The sequence below is a fragment of the Eurytemora carolleeae genome, unplaced genomic scaffold (genome assembly GCF_000591075.1).
Source record: "Eurytemora carolleeae unplaced genomic scaffold, Eaff_2.0 scaffold368, whole genome shotgun sequence".
In the NCBI taxonomy this organism is placed as follows: Eukaryota; Metazoa; Arthropoda; class Copepoda; order Calanoida; family Temoridae; genus Eurytemora; species Eurytemora carolleeae.
Window position 1 is genome coordinate 112,379 of NW_019396263.1, and position 13,257 is coordinate 125,635.

The window sequence follows — 13,257 nt, forward strand, 5'->3', positions numbered from 1 at the left end:
TTTTAAGTAGATAGATAAGGAAATTTTGTAGACAGGTTCATCAACAACAATTTTATCTCTAGTCATGTAAACAATTTGGTTTTTAAGTTAAAAATTATGCAGAAAATATGATAATTATCACGCTCTCAAAAATGATAATTAATAAGAGTTATGATTCTTATTTACACTCTGACCTGCACATTTCAAATGTGGATTTTAATTTTAAAATCTGAATGAGTCAATGTAAAATATCATATAAAATATAAAAATCATGTACTATGCAGATAAATTCAAATAAATCTAATAGATTAATTGTAGACAATAAAAGATCTTCATTTTATACGAACAAGGTTTAAGGCAAGGTGCACTTCTATAAAATGTATTTATAATTTAAAAATGTGACAGATTAGGTTAAATTTTGGCGAAACAACAATTAAGATATTATTTATTAACCCTATTTACAACGAAGGGATCTTACCCTGTTCACACCTCAGTTTTAGTGAATGGATAGATTCTTTAGAACTAAGTTATTTTCAGTAAAATTATACAGGATACTAAAAAGGGAAATATGATCTTTTGATGATGTTGAGCCCTGTACTTATAGTTTCTAAACTGTTAACACCAACCAACTAATGCATTAAACTAAGACTAAAAAGGTGGACCTACCTCAACAGCACAATCTATGTGACTTTACTAAATCTTAACTAAGATTGACGACCTTACGGCTTGTATTAGAAAGGTAAGAAAATCCGACTTTGAAATTATCTTTTTACAAAGTTATCCTTTAATTCACTTCTCTACTCCTCTTTCCTTGGGAGACAAAGTCACATGTTAAAAATCATATGTACATAACAGTAAATCACATTCAGTACAACCAACTAAAATTACTCATGTACAGTTGATATCTTTATGTATCCACCAAAATTTAAGAATATTACTACATTTGTATCTGGATAGAAAAATTAAGATAAAAAATTGAAGTTTCCAATTCTGAACTTGCATCTTTTATCTTTTCATTCATCTAGGTTATTACCACCTCGCTACTGACTATAGAAACTCTTTAATTAAAGCTGGATAAGAAACGATATCCTTTATGTACAAGAATTCAGATTTCAATTAAAAGAGTTAACGATGCTATTTTTCCATATGTTCACAAAAACAATTACATATAGTGAGTATAATGTTACTTAGGATCTCAGATCATGGAAATGTATCGTAACAACGCGTACGTTGATCCCGCGATTGAACATGGATTAGTCAACCCCCCCCCCCCACCCTCCCCCCGTCATTTTTACAGTTTTGCTCGCAATCGGAGCACTTGCATATCAATGTTAAATGTATACAATTAAATGGAGATTACTTATTGGTTTCAAAGCTTTGAAGAAAATATGATTTCCTGGTTGCGACAGGTTAAATGTTTTCAGGTATTTATGCAGCACGTACAACGTTCTCCGAACCCACTAGCCGGCGGACCGTAGGGTCTAGACCAATCCGTTGATCCTTCCTCTATCTCCTGCATCCCTCTCACATGGCAGCAGTACAAGGGGCACTGCACTATGGAATAGGGACAGGAGAGGGTGTCCCAACGGGTTTTAGGCGCTGAAAAGGGGTTTGGCACAAATGAAGGGGGATAGGCTCCTAGAGTTACAGGAGGGTAGGAGCTGGATTGGTTCCCAGCAGGTGGATGGTAGGCAGAACCATTAGGAGGTGGGGCATAGTTCTGGTTGGTTGTCGGAGGATAGTTGTTATCAAACGGACCGGCTTGGTATGGAGCATAGGGCGAGTATGGATTGGATGGAAAGGATGGAGGTTGGTTAGGATATGATTGGAATGGAGGTTGTTGGAATCCCTGGTTAGGATCAGGATATGAAGGCGTGCTGGCTGGTGGGGTTGGAAAGGATTGAGGAGGAGGAGTGGGTTGTTTAACAGGAGAACTGTGTTCCTGAGAATACTGATTAACTAGTTCCTCCGGGACCGGAGGTTTTGTCGCCTCCACCTGGCTTGGGGGATCACTTAGTATATTTCCTATGCTGTGCTTGTTTACAGCAGGCTTATCATTTCTCTCTGATCCTCCGTCCTCTGAACTGGTTTTATCCTCAGGATTGGTAGGTTCAGGTTCAGATCTGTTCTCAGCCTCCTTGGTAGGGGAGGAGAGATCTGGAAGCGGAATTGCAGTTTTAGGATCTGCCTTGAGGGCGATGACGTCACTGAGTACCTCGATATCTTCATTCTGTAATAGAAACATAAGTTTATAGTTGATCTCTGATTTATAATCTATATTGAAGGTTTCTAACTATAACACACACCACAGGGTTAGTTGTAATATTTCTTAGCAAATTTTCACTCGTATACTTTCGTCACAATTCTAAAATCTTTTTAATATGTTCAGAGATAGCATTTTTATAGATTTCGGTACATTTTTGTACACAATACAATATGTTAAGTATGTTAGTGCTTTACAAGGTGTGTATATAAATGCGTGCAATTAGTGATATAAACGAGAAAGGAGATAGAAACAAGATTTACAAATAACAAAAACTAGGGAAATAACATTGGTTTTAGAAGATTTTAAAATTGACATTAACATGAATCCTGATGTTTTAGTGCAAAGTGATAAGTGGAATGTAGTGCATGCCGAAGCCTTAACATAATGGTAATGCTTGCCGATGTTATAGTGCAATATAAGAATGTACATGCATTGAGATCTAATCTACTAGTTTTAACTAGTTTCCTGCCTCAGGTTTTTCCTCCTGATTCTCCTCTCCTCCATCTCCCTCTGCTGTTACTTCAGCCTCATCATCTTCCTTGACATCAGGTGTACTCAGGTCTCGACCTTGATCATCTTCATCAGGAGTTATCTGTACAGACTCCATGTCCTCTCCCTCTCCATCTCCATCCCCATCACCCTCACCAGCACTATCTACCTCCTCCTTAACTGCCACACCCTAGTATTAAATTTAAATAATATAAAAAATAATTCGGAATGATATTTTATTAAAGATTAATTGTTTCTTAAAAATGGAATTGAGCTGGAAAAGATAATAAAAAAATATTATATAAAACTTTAAGCGCTTATCAAAGACTAGAAAGTTTATCTTAAGTTTAATTATATAATAATGAGTGCAAAACATTTCATTAAAATAGGGGTTTAAGAATAGAATGAAGGTTTTGATTCCGTGGGAAAAATGGGAATAAATAACAGCATTAAAACGAAATACATGGAACCAGGAATATTTTATTAACACAAAACTTAAGAAGGGAATGTGGAAAAGGGTGAAACAGAGGTCGGAACTTTGGTATAGTTAATTTGTCGGAAAGCACTAAGCTTAATCTTTGCAGTCCGACAGATGAAGGTATTTCCCTTAGGATTCTTTAAAGTTGCGCCCAACAAAAATGATGGGATGAGGGTTTTCTCATCAAAAAGTTCCAAACTCCGTTCCAATAGAAATTATTTAAATAATTTGAATAATTTAAAGAATTTGAGCGGCGGTTTAAATTTAAGCCGCGGTTTAAATATGGTTGGTTCCACTTAAAATTGTACCAAATGTTTCAAGATTTAAGCCGGCGCTTAATTTAAACCGGGTTTTGGCGAATTTAAACCGCGGCTCAAATTCTTTAAATTCCATCTCAGATTCTTTATTTTATGTCCGATAAAAATAAAACAAATGAACCTACCTCCAGCTGAATAAAGTCCTCCCCCATCCCCATCTCTAGAAGTGTGAGAGGGTCTAGTTCTACCTCCATTGCATCATCCCCACCTAGTCCAGCTTCTTCTCGAGCTATTGTATCATCATCCACCCTACAGTAATAGTTTTCAAAAACATCGGTTATTCACTATTCAGGGACCGACTAAATGAACTGAAGAGGCCGCTGAACTTCCTACCCCCGGTTCAAATTCTCATGAATCTGATAAAAACTGATCTTAAACGGGATTATCATCTGTCAAAGTAATTTTCAACAATTCATATCTAAAACACCATTAAAACCCTTAACATAAAAACGCAATGTGTATATGATTAAAATAATTATACCTTCCGCATTAGAAGGGGGGGGGGGGGGGGTGGGGGGTATTTTTGATGACCTAGGAAAAACATAAAATTGGACATCAAAATCCTTTATAATGCATTTTACCCAAAAATCATCCAACTTCCCTAAAATCTAAAATTTCCCCAATACGGGGGATAAAAACCGTATAATAAAAACAGCTGGAAAAAAATTCAAAAGGGAGGAGAAGGAGAAAATTTAAAGTTACATCCATGGATAAACTATATACAGATCTTGAGACTCCCCTTCCTGTAGAAGTTCAGTAGTATTTTCAGGATTGCAAAAGTATTATGATGGATTTGCAGATTAAAAAAAACATCGGCATCGATAATAATAAAACAGTAGACTAAGATAAGCCAGGAGTTTTATTTTTTAAAGATTCTGTTTCAGGAAAAGGGGTTTTACGGATCATCAACAGGGGGGCTGAGTCTTAGCTACCTCTCCGTGTATATTAGCCTCAGATGTTAAGAGATTATGGCCTATTCATACAGTACAAATATCAAATATTCAGTACGCTCTCGGAGTACAAGTGTATGGGGAGGTTTTGTATCTTGAATTTCACTCATTTTTCTCAGAACAGTTTATGATGAAATATTGCACGGTAAAAGACTGTAATAGTTTGTCTTTCTGTGAAAATGGAATCCTGCACACGATAAAGGAGTAGTGGATTTTAAAAGTTACATGGAAACAAATTCTCCATTTAAATATTTTCAGAAATCACCCCCGAGTAATGCAGATTGACCTTTGGAAGTGAAGTACATGGCCTGTACAATTAGTGAAGGATTAGCGTACATCATCACTCTATATACTATAACCTCGTTGATCATCAACGATAACGATTTTAAGTTTGAAAATCTCAAAAATCTCATTATAACTAAATTATTGTAAAAGTATATAAAAAAACTTTATTTGTAGCTGTTACCTGTTTAGCATAACTTTAGGGTTAAAGTTTCCATTAACAGGTTTATTTGTCTAGAAATTAGAAAATATTAGTCTATAAGTCAACCGATCGCAATAGGAAACCATTAAGTGAAGCAAAGAAGACGTCAGCCCCAATGCATTAATTATCTTTAAAAAAAATCATAAGCGGCACCCAGGAGTGCAAACTAAGAAGTCCTTTTTATAATCCCCATATTAAATGTTTTAAGATAATAAATAATGTCTTTAGGAATTTGTAATTTTTTGCGATCATTTCAATTTTTAACGATCATAAATTAATAGGTTTAAAGTGACCTTCCATGCTCTCGGATGGCAATGTTCGATTTACAACAGTACCATTAAAAGCTTTGTCTGATTAAGTGCGAATTATTATTATTTTTCATTCATGTTTTCGTTTCTTAAACTTTAAAAATGTGGAAGATATTGTCGTTTTACTAACTCGAAAGGTGTTTAATTCAGATAATTTCTCCATTGTTTCTCATGAGCAAGAAATGCGCAAGTCACTTTAGCAGAGAAACCACAAATGAAAAGAAACAGTTTAAAAAACAAAGCATGGATATCTAAATCATACCAAGCTTTAAGGGTACCATTGTAAATCGGACATTGCCGACTTTAAATAAAGGGTCATTTGATATTGCGCATACAGCCCCTTAAAAAGTAAAAAATACCTGAGTTCCTGGTTGCCTTAAAATTGGCCTGACTCCTCCCCTGAACTGTGGTTGGAATCCTCCACGTCCTCTTGGAGGCATACCCCCTCGGACCCAGCCACGCCCTGCCATGGCGCCCCTCAAAGGTGGTGCAGTCCTTAAGGGACCTGTGTAGGATGCTAGAGCTGAGCCCTTAGGTGCAATGTGTTTAATCCAGTATTGACGAATCGTCAAACCATGTTTCTTCATGTGTGCGCTCAAACTGAAAGTCAGAAATGGTTAGAAAAAAAGCTCGTTTAAAAAAACGATCAAATGTTAAGAACTTAAAGTTAAACATACAATATTGCGTAAATAAATTGAGGTTGCTTTAATGCATTACGACTGAGTTTCTTTCTTTGAAAACATTTTAATCATTTCCAGAGAAGAAAGATCACTGTAAAGCATAATTTTGATAACTTATCGACATTTTCTTCTATTCTTCACAAAAACTTGCGATTGACTATTGCGATCCGGATGTGCGAATTCATTGCGTAAACATGTGGCAGATTTTAAGACATGAAAAAATAAGATCTTTTCACCTGCTTGGTATTCTTTTCACTTTCTGTTTGCACTCGAGACAAGACATGTTACCGCTTAAAATATAACAATGGCGGGGAGATTATTAATATTTTGAAAACCAGTAACCAGAGTAATACATCTATATATATATTAAGTAGTAATATCTATTTATCTTTTTAATGTCTGATGATATTTTGATTGTTTAAAAGTAGGATAAGTTTTGAAAGGAAAACTTATTTCAGGGAAAGCTGGACTCCCAATATAGTCATATATATTAGATTAAATACTATTACTAAAAGTAAGTAGCAATATATATATATAAAAGTGCCTTTATGAAAGTTCTACTAACCTCCTATTTTGTGATTTTGCTCCAAGTGTTTGATCAATGTATTTCTATGGAAGGTTGTGAAATTCTTTCCTTCTCTTCTACACATCCTGCAACCATGCTCACAAGCGTTCGACCATCTAAACATTCATTCTTGATATCAAAACCGTTCATTTTAGAAATAAAGATAAAAACGACAAAAACACAGGGGTGAGAATATTCACGAATAAATATTCCCCCCTCCTCATAGAGAATTTGTTCCAAACAATGTATGCTAGTAATTAAAGTTTGATTTTATATTTTCCCCGGAATTTTTTTTAAAAAACCTGTTTCATTTGATCATTGACAGTTCGACAGTCAACACTAAACAGGGACTTCTTACCTTTCTATGGCTTGCTCCTGTTGCCTGGCAATTGCGCTTGGTGGGCGGTTCATACCACCACGCCCACCTCGCCCCATGACTGCCCCGGTTACAGGAGATCCGCCCATGTGTATATCATCACTTACTTTCTGTACAGTTATACCCTAAACAAGAGATATTTTATTAATCCAAAAATAACTTGTACCTACTGTTCGATACAATAAACAGCTTCAGCGCAACTAAATCCATCACGACGTGTCTCGACATGTCGCTGAATCAATGTCGTGGTGCCAAAATACAGTAATTACAATGGGAAATTCTTTATATAAAATGGAAAATTATTAAATGTCCCTTTTTTATAATAATGAGTTGTAGAGGCAAAACTGTTTTTTAATTGGGAGGGGGCGGGGGATTTTGTTGGGTGTACAATTACGTGATTCTATCTTAAATGATACGCTCCGATTTAAGTTTATAATTTTTTTAATATAATTTCGATTTTTTCTTCGACAAAATCATGTTATTTTCACCAATCACTAAAAATTTTTACATGTAAATTTTCCTTTTTTCAATCTGGGGGGGGGGGGGAATTTTTATCATTTTTCTTTCCGTGTGCTTGGCTAACCTTGATATTAATGAGGGAATTAGGGACTCCGTTGCTGGGGCTGCTGGTGTCCTTCGTGATGGTGATTCCCTTCATCCCCAGTATACTCGCTACAGAGGAGAGGGTAGATCCACCCCCTCCTCCTCCTCCTTTACCTCCTTTACCACCTGCACCAACAAGTAAAGTAACAAACAGAACTTTATGAATATATAATAGACATCTTCAGTAAAATGTGAGAGAAAAAAATTGAAAAGTTATCATACGAATGATTGGGTCTAAACTAAAATCGCGATTGTTCATTTGAAATTTTACATGCTTTCACATTAAAATAAAATTATGAAAAATACAAAATGTTGAATGGAATTCACTATCCCAATAGTGTAATAGAGGGACCTTTTGTTGTAGTTTAGTGATCCTTCATTTTAAAAGCGGGGCATGCCGGATTCACCGTACCCTTAAAACCTTCAACTGATCAATACCGTGGAAGATATCGTTTCTGACAGTTTCTGCAGCAGAATGAATTGTGCACGTCACTTTTGAAGAGAAACAACAATTAAAAATTATCAGTTTTTATTCCTTAGACAAAGCTTTGAAAGGTACCATGATTGAATCGGACATGCCACTCTATAAATGGAGGGTAAGTATAAATAAGCTATATTTAGTTCAACCTGATAGGTTCTGTTGAGCTAGAGTCCAGGTGAGTAATTTCTCTGAGTTGTGTTGAATACCGTGAACATTCTCCAGATGCATTTTGTAGTACCCTCGGTTTAAACTCCCTACCATGATAAATCAGTTCAATAATGTTCCATACCATGGGGAACTAGATGCAACTTCTTGAAATGTTTCTTATTTGAACTTGCAATCAATTAATCGACCAAAAAGTCATAAAATTTTTTTGAGAAAGAGGAGGTGGACAGTGGATACTGGACAGTTATTTCTAAAAAAAAATATGCGCACTTTGCAAAGTGCTTTTGATTTCATACCGTTGTCACTGCAAAACCTTCACTAAAATGGTAATTTTATACCGAGGCTGACAAACACTTGAATACAATATTCGGTAATGAAATACTAGAGAGTGTCGGTGTATATACAAATGAATTATCAGGTACAGAACTAGTATAATATCACCATTTCAGTCCCCGTCGCCACTGTATTGAAATATATGCTGACCAATGTATATAAGAAAAACAAAAGCTAAGCACATATATCCTTAATTATGTGTAAGGCTGAGTAGGTTGGGTTGCATCGAACGTTTAATTACCTGTAGAAACAGTATCCGAGCAGTAAAGACAGGATTGCTTCCACGTCGACATTGTTAATCTGAACTATAGTTCTGGTTCTAACTAATTAGCAGCAGCAGTAGCAGGTCAATTCATTCTCCGCAGGCCGGCCAGCTCATCAGTTACATAGTAAGAATCAAGTCCTCTGTAATAAATGCATCAATTACTAACAAATAATTAACATAAAATCAGTATCATTAACTATTAAGAATCGACATTGTTTAAAGACTAGTGTCGTGATTTATCTTGTCTGGGGGGGGGGGGGACTCATTAAAGTTTAGATCCCCCGCGCCAGGAACTAGTCGAATATGAGGCTGAGGACGGATCCGAGGCTGTATTCAAGGGAGGATATGATGATTGTCCATATCCTGATCCTCGATTATCCGCGGGAAATCCGGATTCTTGACTAGGGATTTGATATCCAGCTCCAGGTCCGTAACTGGAATATCCAGAACCTTGATATCCGGTTGATGCTCCCGAGTAGCCTGGAAGACTCTGGGGATTGTTTGTGTTGAATCCATGAGAAAACTGGCTTCCTGGATACCCTGGTTCACCCCTAGCTCCAGACCCAGGATAACTAGAACCTCCAGATCCAGCTCCAGGATAGCTAGAACCTTCAGATCCAGCTCCAGGATAGCTGGGAGCTCCAGATCCAGCTCCAGTATAGCTGATACCTCCAGTTCCAGTATTGCTGGTTCCGCCAGCTCCTGGATAGCTGGTATCTCCAGCTCCGAGATAGCTGGAACCCCCTGCTCCTGCTCCGAGATAGTTAGTACCCCCGGAGAAGGATGTACCACCAGGAAAGGACGGATTCTCGTTGGCAGGATAAGATTGAGATCCACGAGGCTGAACCCAAAGCTCCTAAAGTAAAATAAAAGCATCTTAAAATAAATAAATGTAAATTTTGTGTCAAGAAAAGATCGATAAAAATGTTACCAATTTCAAAAAAGAACGTCCTTTATTTTAATCCAAATAGGTGAATAATCGTTCTCAAATTTTATTTAATACCTGTTGAATCGGAAGAGCGCGAGGAGGATGGGAAAATGATGAAGAAGCGGAGAAACTTTTATCAGCCGTACAGAACTAGAATAAAAATCAGAATTTTACAATTTTGAATTTTCTCAGGATAAAAATAATATGTAGATTGTTGAAATTACCACCCAGTTTATTGTCCTTCTAAAAGTATTTATTCTTTTTTGAATTAATTAATAAGAATGAAAAAAAAATCTACCTTAGCGAAGTGTCCTTGTGTGTGGCACTTGTTGCAAAAATAATTTGGACAGTCCTCACTAGCATGGTTCTCCTTCTTACATAATTCACAACGCTCCCCGATCCGCCAATCATCCCTCCACCCTCCCTGACTAGTATCCCTCCTGGGTTCCTCCTCTAGTTCATATCTCCCACGATCTCCGAACCTTTTTTCATTTTGTCTCCAGCCTATCCGGTCAGGACTCGGAGACCTCAACCCCCGGTAGTCCTGACTCCTGGACTTCCTGGAACTATCAAAGGTTCGAGGACTTCGGGACCTTGATGGACTTCCAGATTTTCGGTAACTACTTTCTTCAAACTTATCATGATCCCTCCAACTTCTAAAATAAAGATAAAAATCTGTAAAATAAAAACTATCCCCCCCCCCCCCAACACACAAATAAGTAGATTTATTGAATCGAAACTGCTCAATAAGCCACCAACCTTGACTTAGAAGAAAGCGCATCTGGATTGTTGTAGAGGGAGGGAGGAAGAGTTCGAACAGACTTCGCTCTACCCTTCTCAAGGTCGGATCTAGGAGGAGCAACCCGAACCTTACGTACACCAGACAACTTACTCTTTCTCAGTTTATCCCCAACTATGCCTTGGCGAACAAATCCTCGTCCGCGTCCCGAGCCTCCTTTTCCTCTCCCCTGGTTCGAGTTTAACCTGCTTCTGATGTCCTTATCCTGGTTCGAACCTTTCTTACCCCTGATATCCTTATCCCTTTCTTTATCATCTGTAGATTTTCCATTCTTGAGGAGGAAGTGACAAGGTTTTCCTTTAACATGTTCCAGGTCACATTTAACACATCTAGAGTCATTCTCCGCATCATCGCTCAGTTCTTGATCAGAGAGAATATCGAAAACAGCTTTCTCCGTGCTATACATCCAGTCTCGTTTTTCTTCTCCCTCGTCCTTGCTCTCTGCTTCCATGTTTGTATTATCTATCTCTAACTCAATTGGTTTGGATGGATTTTCTTCTTTCTTTTCCCCTTCTTTGATCTCCTCTTCATCTTCTTTCTCGGTTTTGATTTCATCTTTCTCTTTAATTTCAACTTTCCCTTTTCCTTCTTCTTCCTCACTTTCTATATCGGAGATATCATCGAGGATTTCTAAAAAATAAATTGTAATAGTAAAATCATCTTTTTAAGAAAACAATTTTCAAAGTACTATTCAGGAACTTTTAAAGATTTATAACATGAAAAGATTTGATGTAATGGAAATAATCGATGAGAAAAATAATAAAAAAATTGACAAGGACTAATAATGATTAATTACATTTTCAGTTAATTGATACCCTACATACTAATCATTAGTCATTACAATGATTACAATGATTTTTTCAGAACCCATCTTTTACCAGAACCTCCCCCCCAGCACACTCCATTTTAGCAGTGTGTCCCCCTTAGTTTCTTTTCTTATTTTTCATCTCAGTACAAACCTTTTGTTGGATTTGAAGTAAATGGTTCCGGAGATATTGGTTCTGCTCCGGCCAAATCTAAAAATTAAGCGCGTTTAAAACTTTGAAACTTTATCAAAGAAAACAACGTTGATATGAATTCGATTAAAATGAATTAAACTCAAAGAGAGTGACTAACATATTTGAACCTAGAAAGTTAGGAGTGAAAATAATCAAAAAATTATCTTCAAAAATTGTCAAATTAAAAAAACGCTAATTTCTGGTTAATAAAAGTAAATACTGTAAATAAATAGATAATAAAAATCAAGTTAAAAAAGCTGTATGCGTTCAACTTCCACAAAAAATAGTATGTCAAAAACTTAAAGTACAAAACAATCGGACTGACGCGACGCCAATAGTTACTAGTTATGGCGCTTAAAATGAAACAAATATTTTACAAGTACAGAATGTAAATGATGGTACCTCTAACCAAAAGAAATCCCATATATTAGTAAAATGATTCTATGCAACTATCAACCGAACAATTAACACTAACACTCAATAATCCGAACCGACAAAACCCATGATTTACCGGGATAACATACAACCTAGTAAGAGAAAACACATAAGGCGTTCCTGGTAAAATTCTGTTTAGTAAATAACAACAAAAAGGACTGAACAATTGGCGGAAAGGCCCATTATCCGCCATCTAAGTACACCCGTAAGGCGGACCGCGGGTCAACCTCAGCCCAAAACCTACGGCGGACCACCTTCCGCCCACTCATAAACCTTCAGGTTCCTGTTTACCTTGTTTCTGCCTCCTGGAGGTCACTTCTAAGATGAAATCCAGATGTTTGATAATATTATGAAACCGAGTCATATGCGAGGATACATCCTCGGGTCCAGGGAGCTGGGTGTCACAGTAGTAACAGAGCACAGGCTCCTCCGGACCCTCGTCAGAATCACAATTTAAATCACTAAACTCTTCCTAGATCACAGGAACATACATATACCTCGGGGTAAACACAGGAGACCCATTACATAATATTAAACCATGCAGTAATTAAAACAATCTTCGAACAGGATTAGCAATCCATATTGAAAAACATAATGTATTACACCAGTGTTAGACCTTATTTAGTAAGATTTTAACCCTTAAAAGAGAAGAAATACTTGTAAAAGTTAAAAGACTTCTATTTCAGGGTTATGAATTGGCAAACTGTCCCCAAAATTGTCAGAGTTTTTCGCAAATTGGTTGGGGTGGCCTGGCCCAAATTAGTTCTTGGAGGAGCCCTTATCGGTATATATAAATCAAGAAAGCCCCGAGATAAATGCTAAGTTCCTTGTTCATCTCAAGAGTAAGATCACATTCATAATCAACAAGATCATCTTGATCTTCTAACTTTTCACTAGTATCCTCACCAATACCATCTTTACTCTTCTCCGCCATTCTTTCACTTGGTTCACTTAATTTCACTAACTTTCTTTATGTCCTATAAACTTGAATTAGATATGAATCCTTTAAATCTTTATATGGAGCTAAGTTTAAAAAGAATGAACTCACCCTTGAATTTCTTGAGAACCCAAAGCTAGCATTATTTCGGAGAAGCAACTCTGAAAAAATGAATATAATTGTAAAAATAATTTGGATAAATCATGGTTTTTCATCATATTTGACTCAGGATGTATTATTCCAATAGGAAAATTCAATGTAAAATAAATATATGGCATAGTTAACATTATATGCATCAACATTTTCTTATAAAGAAAGTGAAAGCAAGCCATCATCAAAAAATATCAACATAAACATCAAGTTTCATGACATTACAAAGGCATTGATTGAACGTATGTCACAGGGCTTTCTATGCTTAAAG

The 13,257-nt window shown here is 36.5% G+C and overlaps 3 protein-coding genes across 4 annotated transcripts; all 3 read right to left on the reverse strand.

The window, feature by feature from the left end:
* Positions 1 to 342: 342 nt before the first annotated feature.
* On the reverse strand, positions 343 to 6,234 carry LOC111699616 (histone-lysine N-methyltransferase SETD1B). Its single transcript, XM_023470330.1, has 6 exons — positions 6,188 to 6,234; positions 5,631 to 5,871; positions 4,946 to 4,995; positions 3,655 to 3,778; positions 2,715 to 2,924; positions 343 to 2,209 (listed from the first exon to the last, which is right to left on the reverse strand). Exons 1-6 carry the CDS (start codon positions 6,232 to 6,234, stop codon positions 1,400 to 1,402), a joined length of 1,482 nt encoding a protein of 493 aa, XP_023326098.1. The 3' UTR covers positions 343 to 1,399.
* Positions 6,235 to 6,485: 251 nt separating this feature from the next.
* LOC111699627 (uncharacterized) lies at positions 6,486 to 8,880 on the reverse strand. The gene is made up of 5 exons (XM_023470348.1): positions 8,716 to 8,880; positions 8,123 to 8,230; positions 7,476 to 7,621; positions 6,875 to 7,017; positions 6,486 to 6,632 (listed from the first exon to the last, which is right to left on the reverse strand). The coding sequence occupies exons 1-5, from the start codon at positions 8,765 to 8,767 to the stop codon at positions 6,512 to 6,514; spliced, it is 570 nt and encodes a 189-aa protein (XP_023326116.1). The 5' UTR covers positions 8,768 to 8,880; the 3' UTR covers positions 6,486 to 6,511.
* A 100-nt stretch (positions 8,881 to 8,980) lies between these two features.
* Positions 8,981 to 12,997, reverse strand: LOC111699622 (uncharacterized). 2 transcript variants are annotated; one of them, XM_023470340.1, is made up of 8 exons: positions 12,948 to 12,997; positions 12,726 to 12,876; positions 12,191 to 12,371; positions 11,426 to 11,482; positions 10,427 to 11,096; positions 9,966 to 10,323; positions 9,743 to 9,817; positions 8,981 to 9,595 (listed from the first exon to the last, which is right to left on the reverse strand). In XM_023470340.1, exons 2-8 carry the CDS (start codon positions 12,831 to 12,833, stop codon positions 9,005 to 9,007), a joined length of 2,040 nt encoding a protein of 679 aa, XP_023326108.1. In that variant the 5' UTR covers positions 12,834 to 12,876; positions 12,948 to 12,997; the 3' UTR covers positions 8,981 to 9,004. The 2 variants fall into 2 exon arrangements, with proteins under 2 accessions (XP_023326108.1, XP_023326107.1); XM_023470339.1 differs by having other exon boundaries at positions 12,726 to 12,883.
* Between the last annotated feature and the right edge of the window lie 260 nt (positions 12,998 to 13,257).